Source organism: Acomys minous (genome assembly GCF_964271855.1).
Source record: "Acomys minous genome assembly, chromosome: 16".
In the NCBI taxonomy this organism is placed as follows: domain Eukaryota; kingdom Metazoa; phylum Chordata; class Mammalia; order Rodentia; family Muridae; genus Acomys; species Acomys minous.
In genome coordinates, this window is record NC_140498.1 from 54,779,424 (window position 1) to 54,796,321 (window position 16,898).

The window sequence follows — 16,898 nt, forward strand, 5'->3', positions numbered from 1 at the left end:
AGGTGACTTAGACAGAAGCTCAGCTTAGCTGGTGCTCTCCCAGCTGAGATGAGTGACCGGCCGACTCGTTGGCAAGTGCTCATGAGCCTCTGACATTTTACCTGCTTGTGTGGAGTAGACACAGTCTGGGATGTTAAAATGCAGCTCCACAGAGAAATCTGCTTGCTGATTCTAAATTTCTTTCTTTCTTTCTTTCTTTTCTTTTTCTTTTTTGGTTTTTCGAAACAGGGTTTCTCTGTGTAGCCTTGAGTGTCCTGGACTCATGTTGTAGACCAGGCTGGCCTCCAACTCACAGAGCTCCGCCTGCCTCTGTCTCCTAAGTGCTGAGATTAAAGGCGTGTGCTACCATGCTCGGCTTGATTCTAAATTTCTTATCTCACTATTTCCTTTTAAATGAAGAATAAGGATACCATGATCTGCAAAAACATACATAGAATCCAGGCCCTGAGGTTTTTACCATTTTTTTTCCTTTAAAAATGCTCACTGTATATACTTTGACTTTTCTGAATTTTCTAGTAATTTCAGAAATTTGTTTCTGAACGTCAGTAATTGGTTCTTCTAGAAGCATCAGGACATTTTCTTTTCTACCTTTAACATGGGTGAAAGCTTAAATGGTGCCGTTTTTATAGATATTTGTAGTATTTTATTACTTTTCTATTGTGATGTGACTAGTGAGGAGACTGTAACATTTTTAGTACACTTCTGCCAGTATCTCATTATAGTCATGTTACTGTATACAAGTAAAACAGTGACTCATCATACAATGACTGTACAGCGAGCAAAACCCGACTCAAGCGGAATTGGAGGAATTTGCATGGATGTCATGGATGTCATCACGTACGTGGTAATATAGTCTGGGCTGTTTACAAAACCAAATAAAGGTCTGAACATAAACTGTTTTCAAAGGCAAACCGAAGCAGAGAGCAGTGAAATCGTTCTTTGTCTCTGAACTAAGATGACAGCTCATGGGGTAAGAAGGGGTAACACAGGGCTGAACGTGATGGCGGCTACTGGACTTGTCACTCACACTAGAATCCTCAAGATCAATGCCAGAACGGTCAAAAGGCAAAAGCAACAGGATAGCAAAATAACCGTGGTACAGGATGGGACTTACAGACGGGGCGGGGCTTACAGATGGGGCGGGGCTTACAGATGGGGCAGGGCTTACAGATGGGGCAGGGCTTACAGACGGGGTGGGACTTACAGATGGGTTTTTGCTTAGTCCAACTTCTTGGCCACACAGAGAAAGGACATGCACCAATTTCTCTTTTGTTCGTTTCTGGAAAACAACAACAACAACAAAAAACCCCACAGGTTTTCATTCTGAGGTCCCATTTGCAAATCCACCTTTATACATAGGTCCTAGCTACAAAAAGTGGATGTCGAGGTTTAAGATGTAGCCCGTGACACTAAGATATAAAATACTCAGGCTTTGTACGGAAAAGAGTGTGAAAAGCTTGTTGACAATTATAAAATAACAACAGTATGTTCAAGTTATTTTAGCTATGCCGAGTTAACAACCATCCTTAGTGACATAACTGAAGCAACCTGGAAAGGCAAGGCTTACACTTCCACACTGTAGTCCATCACTGAAGGGAGCCAGGACAGGAACTCAAGCAGGGCAGGAACCTGGAGGCAGGAGCTGACGCAGAGGCCATGGAGGGTACTGCTCACCCCCACTCCCCACCCTATGGCTTGCTCAGTCTGATTTCTTTATTTATTTTGTAATTAAAACAATTTTATTTTATGTGTATGGGTGTTTTACTTGCATGTACATATATGAACCACATGTATACAGTGCCCAAAAAGGCCAGGAGAGGGCGTCAGATCCCCTGTAACTGGAGTAAGAAATGGTCAATGGTCGTGAGCCGCTATGTGGGTGCTGAGAACTGAACCAGGGTCCTCTGAAGCAACCAGTGCTCTCACCACTGAGCAATCTCTCAAGAACTATATTATTTATTTATTTTAAAGTGGCTGTTAACTAAAACAAGGCTCTCTCCATGTCTGAACTGTACAGGGCTGACTCGCTATTCTGGGGGGGGGGGGGCTCTGTGAAAATCTATTCCTAGGCCCTTCCGTGGCCATCCACACGGTATTGCTTCTTGTATATTATAACTTATAATTTCAGCAAGGCTTGGCTTTTGTTCCACCAGAAATAAATCTACTTTGTTACAGAGTGAGCCTGTTCCGGTTCCAAGGAGAGAATGTTTTTACTGTGTGTAGACTGAAAGCATTCAGCTATTCACACACCATGGTAGAACAAAATAATTTAAACCCCTTTGCTTCTCTTCACGAGCCTTCTTTTCTGGATTCTTCTAGAATCACGCTTCCAGAGAGAAAATGAGGGTTTCAGGATGAAGAGATGACGCGAACCTAGAAATGTTAGTGTTGCTGAGAGTCTTGATTTTTGGCTTGATTTTGGCTTGTTAGACAGAAGCTTCTAGAAGCTGCTATTCACTCTAAGATCTCACTCCTCCTTCTCCTCCTCCTTTTTCGGGCTCTACACAGGGTTTCTCTGTGTAGCCCTGGTTGTCCTGGAACTCACTCTGTAGACCAGGATGGCCTTGAACTCACAGATCTGCTTGGTTCTGCCTCCCGAGTGCTGAAATTAAAGGTGAGCGCCACTGCGCTCAGCTTAAGGGTCTTTCTTTATGGAAGTGCATCTTTCATTCCCAATTACAGAACTACTCCCAATGGGTCCCATTTCAAGGCCAGGCAGGAGGACTTCGCTGCTGAAGGATGCCAAATCTCTCTGTTATTTCCCTAAATCTTAGTCTCATTCTCCACTTTTGAGGTGAAATCAGTGGAGCAACAAGGCACAGGGCCGAACGCCGTCATCTCCTCCTCACCGTGACTGTAACTACTGACATCTCAGGGTGCAGCAGGGCTTTGAGTCCCGGAGACGATGGTGAGCTGTGGGGTATGCAGATGCAGTATTGGGCTTGCCCAGTACCCACCTAGCCTGCTCCTCATAACCCAGGCTTACTGTTGTATCAGACCATCCCCCAACCCAGGCTTGCTATCTCACGAAGGCCTTCTCTCTGCCTCCTCTAACCCTGTGTAGTTCCTTCTCCTGGGCTGGAGAGATGGCTCAGCAGTTAAGGGCACTCATAGCTCTTGCAGAGGGCCTGGGTTCAGTTCCCAGCACCTAACATGGCAGCTCACAACTATCTATAGCTTCAGTTCCAGGGGATCTGACACCCTCTTCTGGCTGCCACAGGTACTGCATGCACATGATGGTGCACAGGCATATACATGCAGGCAAAACATTCACAAACAGAATAAAAGCAGATCAATTTAACCAAAAGCTCCTTTTCCAGTACTGCGGATGTCAGAAGAGGGCAAGGCCTCAGCTTGAGAGCACCAGAACCCCAAATCCATAAAAATCTGGAGCCATTAGAATTTGCAGAAGAAGGGTTTTTCAGAGAATGGAGCCGGCGGAGGGGACGGGGGTGGGGGTGGGGTGGGGGGAGGGACTAGGGGCGGAGGGAAGGCCCTTGGGAATGGGAGGCTGGACAGTAAGAAGGAGAGGGAGTCTACGGCTCTGAACCTTAACATCTGGGCAGTAGGGTGCAGCTGTGCTTAGAGCTGAGGTGGATGCTGGGACATTCTGACCTTCACGTTTTATCAAAACTTAGTCACCGGCCTGCAGTGCTGTCGGGAGCGGGTGGAGCCTATAGGAGGTGGAGCCTAGTGGGAGGAAGTTGAGCTCTTGAAACAGGACGGCAGGACCCCGCCCCTTCCTGTCTTTCTCTTTGCTTCCCAGCGGTCATGTGACCGTGAGCCGCAACCTCTGGGGCCAAGGGACCCTTCATGAGCCCATCCGCGCAGGTATTCTGACTCATCTACACAAAGCTAATTAACATACATGGCTTACTAACTTCCTTTATCACGCAAGTGCGTGTCCGGCAGGTGCCACTAAAATACCTCGCTGGGCACACTGAAGCGGCTTTACCTGACAGCCTGGTAGCGCCCTGCTGTGCGGGCTCCCCGCAGACTGCAGCCAGCCCCAGGCTCTGATAACTAAGCACAGAGGAGGGTGGCAACCCTTCCTGCTCTGTCAGGTTTGGCCTGCTGAAGTCAACTGTGCTTCAAGCTTATGCTCCGAGGGAAACATCCAGAAGCCGAGTGAGCGGCTCCAGTCACTCTTCATCGGATGTGGTTTCTGGGGGACTCATTGGACACGGGTCAGGGGCGAGGGTCAGGACCGCTTTCCACACCTAAAGGGCTGCCACGTGAAACGGAGAGCGGATTCGGTTTGCCAAGCCGTGAGAGTGAAGAGGCCAGAGTCGGGCATCAAGCTGCTACATCGGGCTGCTCACAGATAAAAAGAGGGCCTTTTCAGTGCCGTGAGCCCCGACTGCTGGAGAGGTGCCAGGCGTCTAGACGGGACCGTTGTTGGGGGTGGTGGTGAATGGCAGAGTTTAGTTCCACACGGGGAGCTATACCTGAGAATACTGGGGTCTCTTCCAGCTCACAGGAACAAGGACATTGGAGTTAGAGCCGGAGGAAGTGGACGATGCACTTCGGGTGACGGCCATGGTCCTCGGCTTCCCGTCCCGCCCAGATGAGTTCTGTAGTTCATCGTACCGTCTCCCGATGATTGGAGTCTGAGAAGGAACAAACCGGAGTCACGATTACTCCATCTTAACACTTCTACAGTATGAGAGACTGCTCACCCCAGAAGTAGTAAAAACTGATCATGGGGAGGCCGGTGAGGCGGCGCGCACTTTTAATTCCAGCACTCGGGAGGCGGAGGCAGGTGGAGCTCTGCTAATTTGAGGCCAGCCTGGTATACAGAGTGAGTTTCAGGGCAACACAGGGAAACCCTCTCTCAAACCAAACTAAACAAAAAGCCTGATTATGTGGCTAGAACGAGACCAGATAAACTCAGCAATTGCATGCAGGGTCCTTTTCCTGGTGTCCCATGTGTGCTCTGGGCAATTTGCATAGTGAGTGTCTCCCACCCCTCCTCGTCAACGAGAAACCAATGCGATGACATCATTATACTTTAGACTCTTCTGATGAAGACCAGCGCCCTCGCTCTCTTCTCTCCTCCTCCCCCCTCTTCCTGCCCCTACCCCAGTCTGTCTCTGCAGTCCTGGTCTGCCTGCCTTGAACTTGTTTGTAGACCATGCTGGCTTTGGACTGTAGCCTCTGATTCCTATGTGCTGAGATTATAGGCTTTCCCCACCACACCAAACTTCTAATGATTTCTTGCAATAAAGGATTCAAATTCATTTCTTTCTCTCTGGTCCCTAGTACCAATCTTTCTGTACTCTCAGTCATTGACAATTTTATCTAAATTATTCAAACGGATGAGGTCATGGTCAAGTATTGTGCAATACTTGATGATACTCACGTTCTGAGACTCCCATTGTATGCGACCAGGCAGAAAGCACCTTTTACATTCTGCCTACAGTGAGGGCTCAACATGAGTCCCTTGACGTGGCCGGAACTGACTGGAACTCTTTGTGTCTAGGCTCCCAGGCCCTCCTTTCTGGAGCAGCTCTATGTCCCTGGGAGCTGAAGGGTTAGCTAACTGGCTAATGCTTTCTCTATGTTTCTGGATCAAAACAAACTCAAGTCAAAGGCTTAAAAAAATAGCCCCTGCCCCAAGGGGAAAAGCTAAATATGGCTGTTGAATTAATAGCCTAATATCGTTTTCATATTAAGTATAGATGTCACATCTTGAAGGTAGAAAAGGTGAAAGTCAGAGAAGTCAGGGCCCCTTACTTCCCTCCCCCTCCTCTCTCCCTCCCTCCCCTCCCTTCTCTCTCTCCTTCTCCCCCCTCTCTCTTCCTCCCCTCCCCCTCCCCCCCATTTGTTTGGGTGATACATGCACACGAGTGCACACACAGAGCAAGGCGTTGGCTGGGAGTGTCTTCTATCTCACTCCACCGTCTTCCCTTGAGACAGGGTCTTGCTGAGCTGGAACTGCATCTGTGTCCAGCCTGCCCTTCTCTGTCCTGCAGTGGTGGGCTTCTGGACACACATAGCTAGCTACACCAGGCTCTTTACAGGGGTGCTGGGATTTGAACTCTGGTCTTCCTGGAGAGCAAGCACTCCTACCCTCTAAGCCACCTCCAGCCCGTGGTCTCCATTCTTAATAACTGCCGATTGAGAGCCCCATCCTCATGCGTTCTTGAAGGAACAGAACCTAATTTAGGCTTCAGATGTCTTCACTTAAAACAAATGTAGCCTTCCTCTCCCTGGGCAACTGCTTTTACCCTTCATACATTCAGGCTACAGGTCACAGAAAGAGTCACAACAGGTCCCGACCTCTGAGATGTCGAAGTGGAAATCCAGAGTCTTGCCCGGCAGCTCCTTGGAGGCACTGGTCCACACGCGGTGGAGCTCTATCTTGGAGAGGTCACTGTGTTGGTAGGAAGGCAAGACCAGGCTGGCTGATCGAGAAACGACCAGCTTCAAGATGTTCAATGCCTCCCTCCAATGGATGCTCTGTTGGCAACAAACATCCGTGGGTTAAAAGTCAGTACACTTAAACAAGCAGACACACAACAAGTAAGCACATTCTTTGAGAACCAGCGCTCACCAATGAACCATCTCATGACTGGTCAGAATTCACTGGCTCAAGACATAAAGTCCGTAGTAAAAAAGAAAAAAGAAAAAAAAAAAGACTAATGATATACAAAGAACATCTATAAGTGAATTGAACCACAGTGGGGAAATAAGCAAATAACACAGACCACGGTGTCTATATTCAAAACACTTAGACCAGTGGTTCTCAACCTTCCTGATGCTGCAACCCTTTAATACAACTCTGAGAACCACTGACTTAGTTAAAAATTGCACGGTATTGATTTTGCTGAGGAGCCACCTTTTCTTTTTTTTTTTTAAAAAAAGATTTATTTACTTATTGTGTATACAATGTTCTGCCTGCATGTGTGCTTGCCTGCCAGAAAATGGCACCAGATCCTATGTTATGTGGTTATGTAGTTGCTGGGAATTGAACTCAGGACCTCTAGAAGAACAGTCAGTGCTCTTAACCTCTGAGCCATCTCTCCAGCGCCCCCCAGGAGCCACCTTAAGTTGAGAAAAGGTAAAAGCTTCTTGTGCTCACTAGACTACTGATATCAGGGCAGAGCCCCGCACCTCCGGGGTCTCCGCTCTCTGCTCTTCACTGGGAATGCCCATCCATCGCTTTCCTCCTTACAGCCTTCTCAACTGACCCTCAGATGGGGGCGCCCTTCCCACCTCTTCCCTTACCCCACCTTTCAATCACTTCGTCCCTGTTTACAATCCCAATATGTAACTCAGCCTCAATTAGACTGTATCAATAGCCTTCTTTTTTTTTCTGTTTGTTTGTTTTGTTTTTCGAGCTAGGGTTTCTCCGTGTTGTCCTTGGCTGTCCTGGACTTACTTTGTAGACCAGGCTGGCCTCCAACTCACAGTGATCCACCTGCCTCTGCCTCCTGAGTGCTAGGATTAAAGGCATGTGCTGCCATGCCCAGCTTCAATGGCCTTCTTTTAAAAAGGTTTACTTATAGCTGGGCAGTGGTGGCACACACGTTAATCTCAGAATTCTGGAGGCAGAGGCAGGTGGATCTCTGTGAGTTCAAGACCAGTTGGTCTACAAAGTAAGTCCAGGGCAGCCAGGGCTACACAGAGAAACCCTGCTTCAAAATAAAAAAGAATTTATTTATAACTATTGTGTATATACCTGTGTGTTTGTGCATGCACCTGTGTTGTTTTATGTGCCCCATGTGTGTGCAGGAGCCTTTGGAGGCCAGAAAAGGGCACTGGATTCCCCCTAGAAATGGGGTTACAGGCACTTATGAGCTGCCATGTGGGTGCTGGGAACGAATTTGGGTCTTCTGTAAGAGCAGCCAGTGCTTGTAAGCCTTGAGCCATCTCTCCCATGTGAGCATCTTCTCCCCCCCACCCCACCCCTACCCTAAGACAGGGTTTCTCTGTGTAGCCCTGGCTGTCCTGGACTCGCTTTGTAGACCACGCTGGTCTTGAACTCACAGAGATCTGCCTGCCTGTGCCTCCCGAATGCTGGGATTAAAGGTGTGCATCATCACTTGTGGGAGTATTTTTATGCTTAAGTTTCTATATTCCAAAGCACAGACCTGGTGTGGAACTAGGCATGCCCATACCGTCTCTCCCCCTTCTCCATCTTTGAAAGAAGACACCACGCAGGACCTTCGCCTTCTGTGGCGATGAGTCATGGATGCAGAGGAGTGAATGTGGGGTCTGATGCTGGATGGCTTTGCACCCAGGCAAGCTGCAAGCAAGCGTCCCTTGCCCCTCTCCCTTGGATAGCTCAGACTAATGAGTAAGTCTGTGCAGACACTCACCTGCACGTATTTTTCAATGGTCTTCAGGACTTCCATGTTGAACTGCTTGACAGGAACGCCAGAGAGATCCATGTAGCTGAGCAGACTGTGGATGACTTGGAGGAGCGGCTGCTGCATGCTCGGGAGGCCTTTCTCCAGTAACTGCAGGGGGCAGAGTGCAGCTGTCAGTTCTGCCATCTCCCCTGGACAAGTACCCAGACTCTCTGACACCCGAGAGCAAACAAAACCGTTAACCAGTTTTGTCTATTTTTAAAAATTATTTGTTTATTTATTATTATGTATACAGTGCTCTGCCTGCATGTACACCTGCAGGCCAGAAGAGGGTACCAGATCTCATTATAGATGGTTGTGAGTCACCGTGTGGATGCTGGGAGTTGAACTCAGAATCTCTGGAATAGCAGTCAGTGCTCTTTATTTCTGAACCATTTCTCCAGACCTAGTTTTATTTTTGTTTGTTTTGTTTTCTGAAGAGGCCTCACTATGCAGCACTGGCTGACCTCTAGCTCACAGACATCCTCCTGCCTCTGCCTCCCAAGTGCTAGGATTAAAGGCATGTACAACCACTCCAGGCCAGAATTCTAACTATTGCATAAATGATAATAAATGCAACTCAGGGAGCCCTGAAATCATAAACATAAAATTCAAATAATGAAAAAGAAAACAGAAAATAAACCTCAATAGGAAAACCATGGGACACTATAAAAAAATCATAATTTTAAAGATTTTAAAGATGAATTACCAAGTTGGAAAATGTAGGAATTGAGAATATTCTGTATTCATATTTTATATATCATTAGCGATGTCATTGGATAATTTAGCAATGGAGATCAAGAAAACTAAAGAGGTCTATGTCTTTTTTGCTTGTTTGTTTGTTATTGTTGTTGTTTTAGCTTGTTTTTTGTTTCTTGAGACAGAGTTTCCTGTGTTAGCCCTGGCTGACCTGGAACTCTCTTTATAGAGTCGGCTGGTCTCAAAGTCACAGAGATCCACCTGCCTTGGACTCCCAAGTACTGGGATTAAAGGTGTGTGATACCACACTCACCTCGCGGTGGCATTTAAATGGTAGCAGAGGATATTTGTCTCTATGTGGAACAACACATACACAGTGACCTACATAACGGATAATGCAAAGATGTCAAGAGTGTTTCTCTACCAAAATATAATTTAGTGTCATCTTTCTTTTCTCTAAGACAATCTTCTTCCAAATTCTGTGCTGTGAGTATGTCTCTGCTTTTATAATCAGAAAAAGGAACTGCTGATACTATCCAAAGGAAAACTAAAATAATGAGATAATATGTATGACAGGCATCATGATAAAAGTTCATTGTTCACTGGGCACGCCTTTAATCCCAGCACTCAGGAGGCAGAGGCTGGAGGATCTTTGTGAGTTCGAGGCCAGCCTGGTCTACAAAGTGAGTCCAGGATAGCCGGGACTACACAGAGAAACCCTGTCTCAAAACACACACACACACACACACACACACACACACACACACACACACACACACACACACAGAGGAAAAGAGTTCAAGCCAGGCATGGTGGTGCCAAGAAAGACTGCCACCTGTGTGCCCCACCCCAGTGTGTAAATGAACTAAGCAGCAGCCACATATGCACATCCTTGGATGGAGTGCTTCTGACTTAGGACCATGTGACACTATTTCATGACTGTTTTCATACAAAGCAAGGACCAGGGTTGGAGAGAGAGCTCGGTGGTGAAGAGCACGCACTGCTCTTGCAGTGGACCAGAGTCTAGTTCCTAGAACCAGGGTTAGACGGCTCACAACCACCTGAGACTCCAGCTTGGGGGATCTGATGCCCTTTTCTGGCCTCTGTAGCTACGGTATTCACCTGCACCCCTCCCCCACAATTAAGCATAACAATAAACCCTGGTAAAAAATCAATGACCACATTAGCGAAGAACATTGGATAATGTATGCGTCAGCGGGGCCATTTGTAACACTAATCACAAATGTAAGCCATAAGGTCATCTCCCATGACAAAAGGAGCCAATTCAAGCTGAATTAAAGTACATAAAGGCAGGTGTAATGGGGCAGCTCTCTGGCTGGTTCACAGGTCCCAAAGGAACAGGGCCAGGGAAGTGACCATGCAGAGGAAGACAGAAAAGTGAAGGGAGGAGTTGGGCGGGGCAGAGAGAGCGGAGGTAGAGGAACCAAAATATCTGGATTGTACAGTGAGGAGCCTCCGGGAGAGGGAGCCCAGGCCCTGGGTTGGAAAGTTCAGGTAGAGACTGGGATTTTTTTTTTTTTTAAGATTTTATTTTCTAGACTTTCTTTGTATGTATGTGCACCACTACATGTCTGTTGCATGTGAGGTCATAAAAGGGCGTCAGATCCCATGGATCTGGAGTTACAGATGGTTGTGAGCACCATGTGGGTGCTAGGAACCGAACCCAGGTCCTCTGCAGAAGCAGCCAGTGCTCTTAACCACTGAGCCATCTCTCCAGTTCCAGAATTTCTTTTCCTTTTAAAGATACAATGCTATTCCACTGTATGCACATGCCACATGCAAGTTGTGCTTTTGAAACTTTTATGGTGAATGCTCCAGGCAAACCTTCCCAAGTGGCCATCTTACTCATCACCCCTCAGAACGGGCGTTGCACGGCCTCTGCTTCTGCAGCAGGGTGTTTGCACTGGTTCTCCTCACACTTCCTGGGTGCTGTGGGAAGGGTGTGTGTGCTTGCTGGGAGCGCTATGGCCACAGGAGTATCAGAAGGATGCAGTGCTATGTCTGAGGGGAGTTTACAACGCCAAGCTTGTGTGAGCGTTGAACTGGATGCCTTGGCTGTTGACCGTCTGCCTCGGCACGTGGGCTGCTGCTCCATGTAGGATCAGCGGGGTCAGATGGCAGCGCCCTCCGTTAGACAGACAGTTTTGGGCTTACAGAGCCCTTGAACAACTGATGTTTCCAGCTGCCTGGAGCTAGAGAGTACATCAAGCAGAACTAGGATGGTTGCCTGCTTTTCTTTGGGGAAGACTCTAACAAGAGGTGTGAAAGCACATCTCAGAAGGAGGAGGAACACTGACAAGGCTGAAGGAAGTTCGCTGTTATCAGCCATTTGCGCAGACTTCATGGCCTGGATACCAAATACATGGGCCTGGAGGTGCTATACACACCATCAACAGGTGCTCTGCACACCATCACCAGGTGCTCTACACACCATCACCAGGTGCTCTACACACCATCACCAGGTGCTCTGCACGCCATCAGCAGGTGCTCTGCACGCCATCACCAGGTGCTCTACACGCCATCACCAGGTGCTCTGCACACCATCACCAGGTGCTCTGCACACCATCAGCAGGTGCTCTGCACACCATCACCAGGTGCTCTGCACACCATCAGCAGGTGCTCTGCACACCATCAGCAGGTGCTCTGCACACCATCAGCAGGTGCTCTGCACACCATCACCAGCTGCTCTGCACGCCATCAGCAGGTGCTCTGCACGCCATCAGCAGGTGCTCTGCACGCCATCACCAGGTGCTCTGCACGCCATCACCAGGTGCTCTACACGCCATCACCAGGTGCTCTGCACGCCATCACCAGGTGCTCTGCACGCCATCACCAGGTGCTCTACACGCCATCACCAGGTGCTCTGCACACCATCACCAGGTGCTCTACACACCATCACCAGGTGCTCTGCACGCCATCAGCAGGTGCTCTGCACACCATCACCAGGTGCTCTGCACACCATCAGCAGGTGCTCTGCACACCATCAGCAGGTGCTCTGCACACCATCACCAGCTGCTCTGCACGCCATCAGCAGGTGCTCTGCACACCATCAGCAGGTGCTCTGCACGCCATCACCAGGTGCTCTACACACCATCACCAGGTGCTCTGCACGCCATCAGCAGGTGCTCTGCACGCCATCACCAGGTGCTCTGCACACCATCAGCAGGTGCTCTACACATCATCACCAGGTGCTCTGCACGCCATCAGCAGGTGCTCTGCACACCATCACCAGGTGCTCTGCACACCATCACCAGGTGCTCTACACACCATCAGCAGGTGCTCTGCACGCCATCACCAGGTGCTCTGCACACCATCACCAGGTGCTCTGCACGCCATCAGCAGGTGCTCTGCACACCATCAGCAGGTGCTCTGCACACCATCACTGGCCCATGACATGCTACCGAGGTCTCACATCCATGGTATAGAGGTGAGAGAAAGGATTTGCAAGAATGTGGTGGAAACACCTTTGTCTGGCATGTTTCTAGTTGTGCAGACAGAAGGTAATGATAAAGACTTTACGTCTAGATTATAACTTATTGATTAGTTTAGAACAAGGAGTCACTAACATATCTAGCCACATAGTAACTCCTTGATAAGATCTGCCCCCTGCCCCCCCCCCCTTCTTGTGCTGGGATTACAGGTATGCCCTGTTGTGCCAAGCTAGGACCAAGTCTGTCTCAGCCAAGCTCTGCTAGGTATAAGCATACTAAGTAGGGGTAAGCCTCGGAGGCAACTGGATCTAGGGTCAGGTACCTTACACTTACAGCTTTCAGTTAACAGAGCCACGCCCCAGCTTCTTCCCAGAATACACCACTCCCTAGTTCGTTGTGGGGATTGAAAATGAATCCAGTAGCATTTGCGATAACACACATGTGGACCACGGATACTAAGCCCATATTATCCTTAGCATCACCGCTTACCTCTGCCAGGTAGGTGACCATATTCAGGGTGATGTCGGTGTAGGCTTCGTGAAGGTAGCGGCAGACCACGTTGACCCACGTGGCGCAGTCCCTGGTGTAGCTGTGTGTTTTGTACAGGGTCATAACGTGAGCCAGATTGGAAAGTTTAGGATTTTTTTCTTCCAAGCAAACCTTCAAAGACAAGCAGAACAGTGAGAGCCTTCCAAAGGACAGGAAGAAACGTTACCAATAAGTCCTAATGGTCTGGAAAATAGCCCTTTATGCTTTTTGGTAGCCACAGAAGTACTCAATTTAGTAATTAGCTAACACACTTTGCCCCACAAACTCTTTCCACCTGCTTTGTTTCCATTCAATTTATTTAGTTATTGTGTTCACACGTGTGTGTGCGAATGAGCATGTGAGTGCCAGGGAGCAACCCGAGGGCATCTGTTCGCTCCTGTCACCATGTGGGTTCCAGGGATGGGATCAACTCAGCAGGCTTGGTGTTGAGCACCTTTGCCTGCTGATTCACTTCTCCCGCTCCCACTTGCTTTCCTTTTCTTGTCTTTTTCCTTCCTTCCTTTCTCCCTTCCTCCCTCCCTCCTGTCCTTCCTTACTTCCTTTTTTGGAGACCGTGTTTCTTTGTGTATCTCTGGCTGTCCTGGAACTCATTCTGTAGACCAGGCTGGCCTCGAACTCACAGAGATCTGCCTGCCTCTGCCTCCCAAGTGCTGGGATTAAAGGTGTGCACAACCTCTGCCCAGCTCCTGGGGAGGCAGAGGCAGGCGGATCTCTGTGAGTTCGAGGCCAGCCTAGTCTACAAATCAAGTCCAGGAGACAAACAAAAAGAAACAAGCAAACAAAAAGACAGAAACTGAGTTTGAGAAACCCTGTTTCAAAACAACCAACGCCCTCCCCCAGCAACAACCCCTCCCCCTCCCCAAAAGCCACCTGGAGATGCCCATTTTGAGTAGTATCCATGTTTGAGACAAGCACCGCCTTCTTCAAAGTGGCCATTTCCATCTGGCACAGAGACCCCCTGCCGGGTCCTGACACTTACCTGAGCAATCCTCTCGGCTACATCCTTACAGAACTGACTGGGATTTTCAAACTGCTGGATCAGCTGGGGCAGGAGACACAAGACATTCAGTGGAAATCCTGTGTGAGAGGAGACACAGTGGTGAGAGCTGACCATGGTACATTGTGACCGGCAACAGTGGGGAGGAACATACAGACTTTATTTTGTTCCAAGGTGATGTGAAAATGGTCTTGTTGTTGTTGACAGGTTCTGATTTAGACCAGAGTGATATAGACAGCACTAGATCACTATAAGATTTTGTAAAAATAAGAATGTTAAACTGGATGTGGTGGTGCATGTTTTAGTCCCAGCACTTGAGAGGCAAAGGCAGAGGCAGGCAGACCTCTGTGATTTCTAGGACATGGGGATACATAAAGACAGACAGACAGACACACACACACACACACACACACACACACACACACACACACACAAAACAAACAAAACTCAACATATTTGAAAGCTGGTCATGGCGGCATACACCTTTAATCCCAGCATTCAGGACACAGAGGCAGGCAGTTCTCTGAGGCGCAGCCTACTCTACTCAAGAGTTCCAGAACAGCCAAGGCTACCTACTGAAATCTTGTCTCAAAAAAACAAAACATATTTAAGTTTTAGTCATACAACCGCTACAGGGCTGCAGGGGTGAGCGACATTGCAGCCACCATCAGGGCTGCAGGGGTGAGTGACATTGCAGCCGCCATCAGGGCCACAGAGGTGAGTGACATTGCAGCCACCATCAGGGCTGCAGGGATGAGCAACATTGCAGCCACCATCAGGGCTGCAGGGGTGAGCGACATTGCAGCCACCATCAGGACTGCAGGGGTGAGCGACATTGCAGCCGCCATCAGGGCCACAGAGGTGAGTGACATTGCAGCCACCATCAGGGCTGCAGGGATGAGCAACATTGCAGCCACCATCAGGGCCACCGTCAGGGGTACAAGGAGGCGAGACACTGGCCTTACCAATCGCTTGGGATGAGTCCACCATGGGCACTTTGGACACTGGTGTCAGCAAGCTGAAAAGCTGCAGGGTTAGGTCTGTGGTGGTGAGGGACGTGAACCCCTTCAGCAGCAGCTGCTGTAACCCCGAGAAGTCAGCCCACTTGAGCTGCGCCTGGAGTTTCTCAAGCTTTTCTCGGTTCTCGGCTTTATCCAGCGGCATATGCGCCAGCAGTCGGTTCAAAAGCCTTAGCGCCATCAGGTATTCAAACTCAAAGTCAGACTCCATCAGGGCCACTGTGACCCAGAAGATGGTGGCCAACAGGTTTGTGGGGTGGTTTACATGGGACGGGTCCGTGAGACTCTCCTTCAAGGAGGAAGTGCTTCTGGTTTTTGAGGAAAGGCCCTGTTGGGTACAAGCTTGAATCCTGTCCAGTGTGGCACTTCGAGGTGGGTCGGAGGATCGGTCAACAACACCAAACTTCTTGGGCACCGAGAAGCTTCTTTGGTGCCGGCTCCGTTCTGCAGTCGTGGGGTTGCCTGCGGGAGTCCCAGGGTTGACGTTCAGCTGCCCGGTGCTCTTCCTGCTTGCTGTCAGTTTACTGCTGGAGCTGAGATCCGGTGACGAAGAACTAGGTAGAAACAGAGGCGGAGTCAGCGGAACGCCAGCATGCGCCACTGGAAAGCTAGTGCGTCTGTCTTGAGAGGCAGCTAGGGAGAGCCCTTCCTCAGAGAATACCACTGTAGTCTGTGGCCATACCACCCTGAGCTTGTCTTCAGAGCTAAGCAGCGTCTGACCTGGTGTGTACTTGGATGCGGGACATGCCACTTTCTACTCACATGTCTTTAAGGCTATGAAAAATAAACCTTGGCAAGAACAAGTTCCAAAAAGCAAAACCCAATACTATCTTCCATGTATGGAAAAAGCCTAAACCACAGCAATTTACTGACCTTTCATTTGTTCTTGGATTTGGATGGGAAAAATTATAAAATAAAACATAGCAACAAGTGCAAAGTTAAGTCCTCTTAACTTAGAATAGAAAAAAAAAAAGGTAAGTAGGTACGGAAAAGGAAGTGCTTTTGTACTTATACAATTTGGTCACCCCCTCCTGAGATAGGGCCTCACTATGCAGCTGTGGCTGACTCAGGACTCACTATGTTGACCAGGCTGGACTTGAACTTACAGAGATCTGTCTTTCAAATCTAGTCCTACTGAAAAGGTCAAACTCTTTATCAACATTCTGATTTCTTTCTTTCTTTCCTTCCTTCCTTCCTCCTCACCCACCTCTCTCTCATAGAGTCTGGCTACGTAGCCAAGGCTAGCCTCAGACTCAGTGCCAGGATTAGGGGTGTGAACCACCACACCCAGCTTTACCTACTAAACCTTTACAGATTTAGAGATATGGGTTCATATAGATTGATGAGTGTGGTTTTGGTGATCACATCAAAGATATAAAAAAAAAATGCTCAACTTAAAATAAAATAATGCCATGGGGCTGAACGGATGGCTGGACGCATGGACACATGGCTGGACGCACAGCTGGATGGATGGCTGCACGGATGGCTGACTGGTTAAGAGCACTGGCTGCTTTTGGAAAGCATCTGAATTTGATCTCCGGCATGCAGATGGCTCCAGCTCAGGGATCCACCTCTCTAGCCTGGCTGGGCGTCAGCACTCACATGCACATACTCTTCCCTTGATTCATAAAATAAACCTCAGATAAAGTAAGGTCAGAAAGGATGAAAGGTAAGCTTACTGACTTGGCTTCAAGGACAAGTTCAATTACAGAAACATGGGATTCCCAAGAGGTTTGAAATGAGTTACTAACCACAGTAGGACCAGAACAAAGGCTGTCAGAGCGCGTTTACGTATGCTGGATTTCTAGCTGCTTCTACAGGGGCAGCA

At 48.6% G+C, this 16,898-nt stretch overlaps 1 protein-coding gene across 3 annotated transcripts in view; it reads right to left on the reverse strand.

The window, feature by feature from the left end:
* FRY (FRY microtubule binding protein) overlaps positions 1-16,898 on the reverse strand; it is a 360,844-nt gene that overhangs the window by 46,232 nt on the left and 297,714 nt on the right. For all 3 annotated transcript variants that reach the window (XM_084763560.1, XM_084763561.1, XM_084763562.1), the window contains 7 exons: positions 15,017-15,624; positions 14,034-14,131; positions 12,995-13,165; positions 8,325-8,465; positions 6,283-6,462; positions 4,449-4,610; positions 1,205-1,279 (listed from right to left, as the gene is read on the reverse strand). In XM_084763560.1, coding sequence (XP_084619686.1) covers positions 1,205-1,279; positions 4,449-4,610; positions 6,283-6,462; positions 8,325-8,465; positions 12,995-13,165; positions 14,034-14,131; positions 15,017-15,624 — 1,435 coding nt within the window. The remainder of the gene's footprint in view (positions 1-1,204; positions 1,280-4,448; positions 4,611-6,282; positions 6,463-8,324; positions 8,466-12,994; positions 13,166-14,033; positions 14,132-15,016; positions 15,625-16,898) is intronic.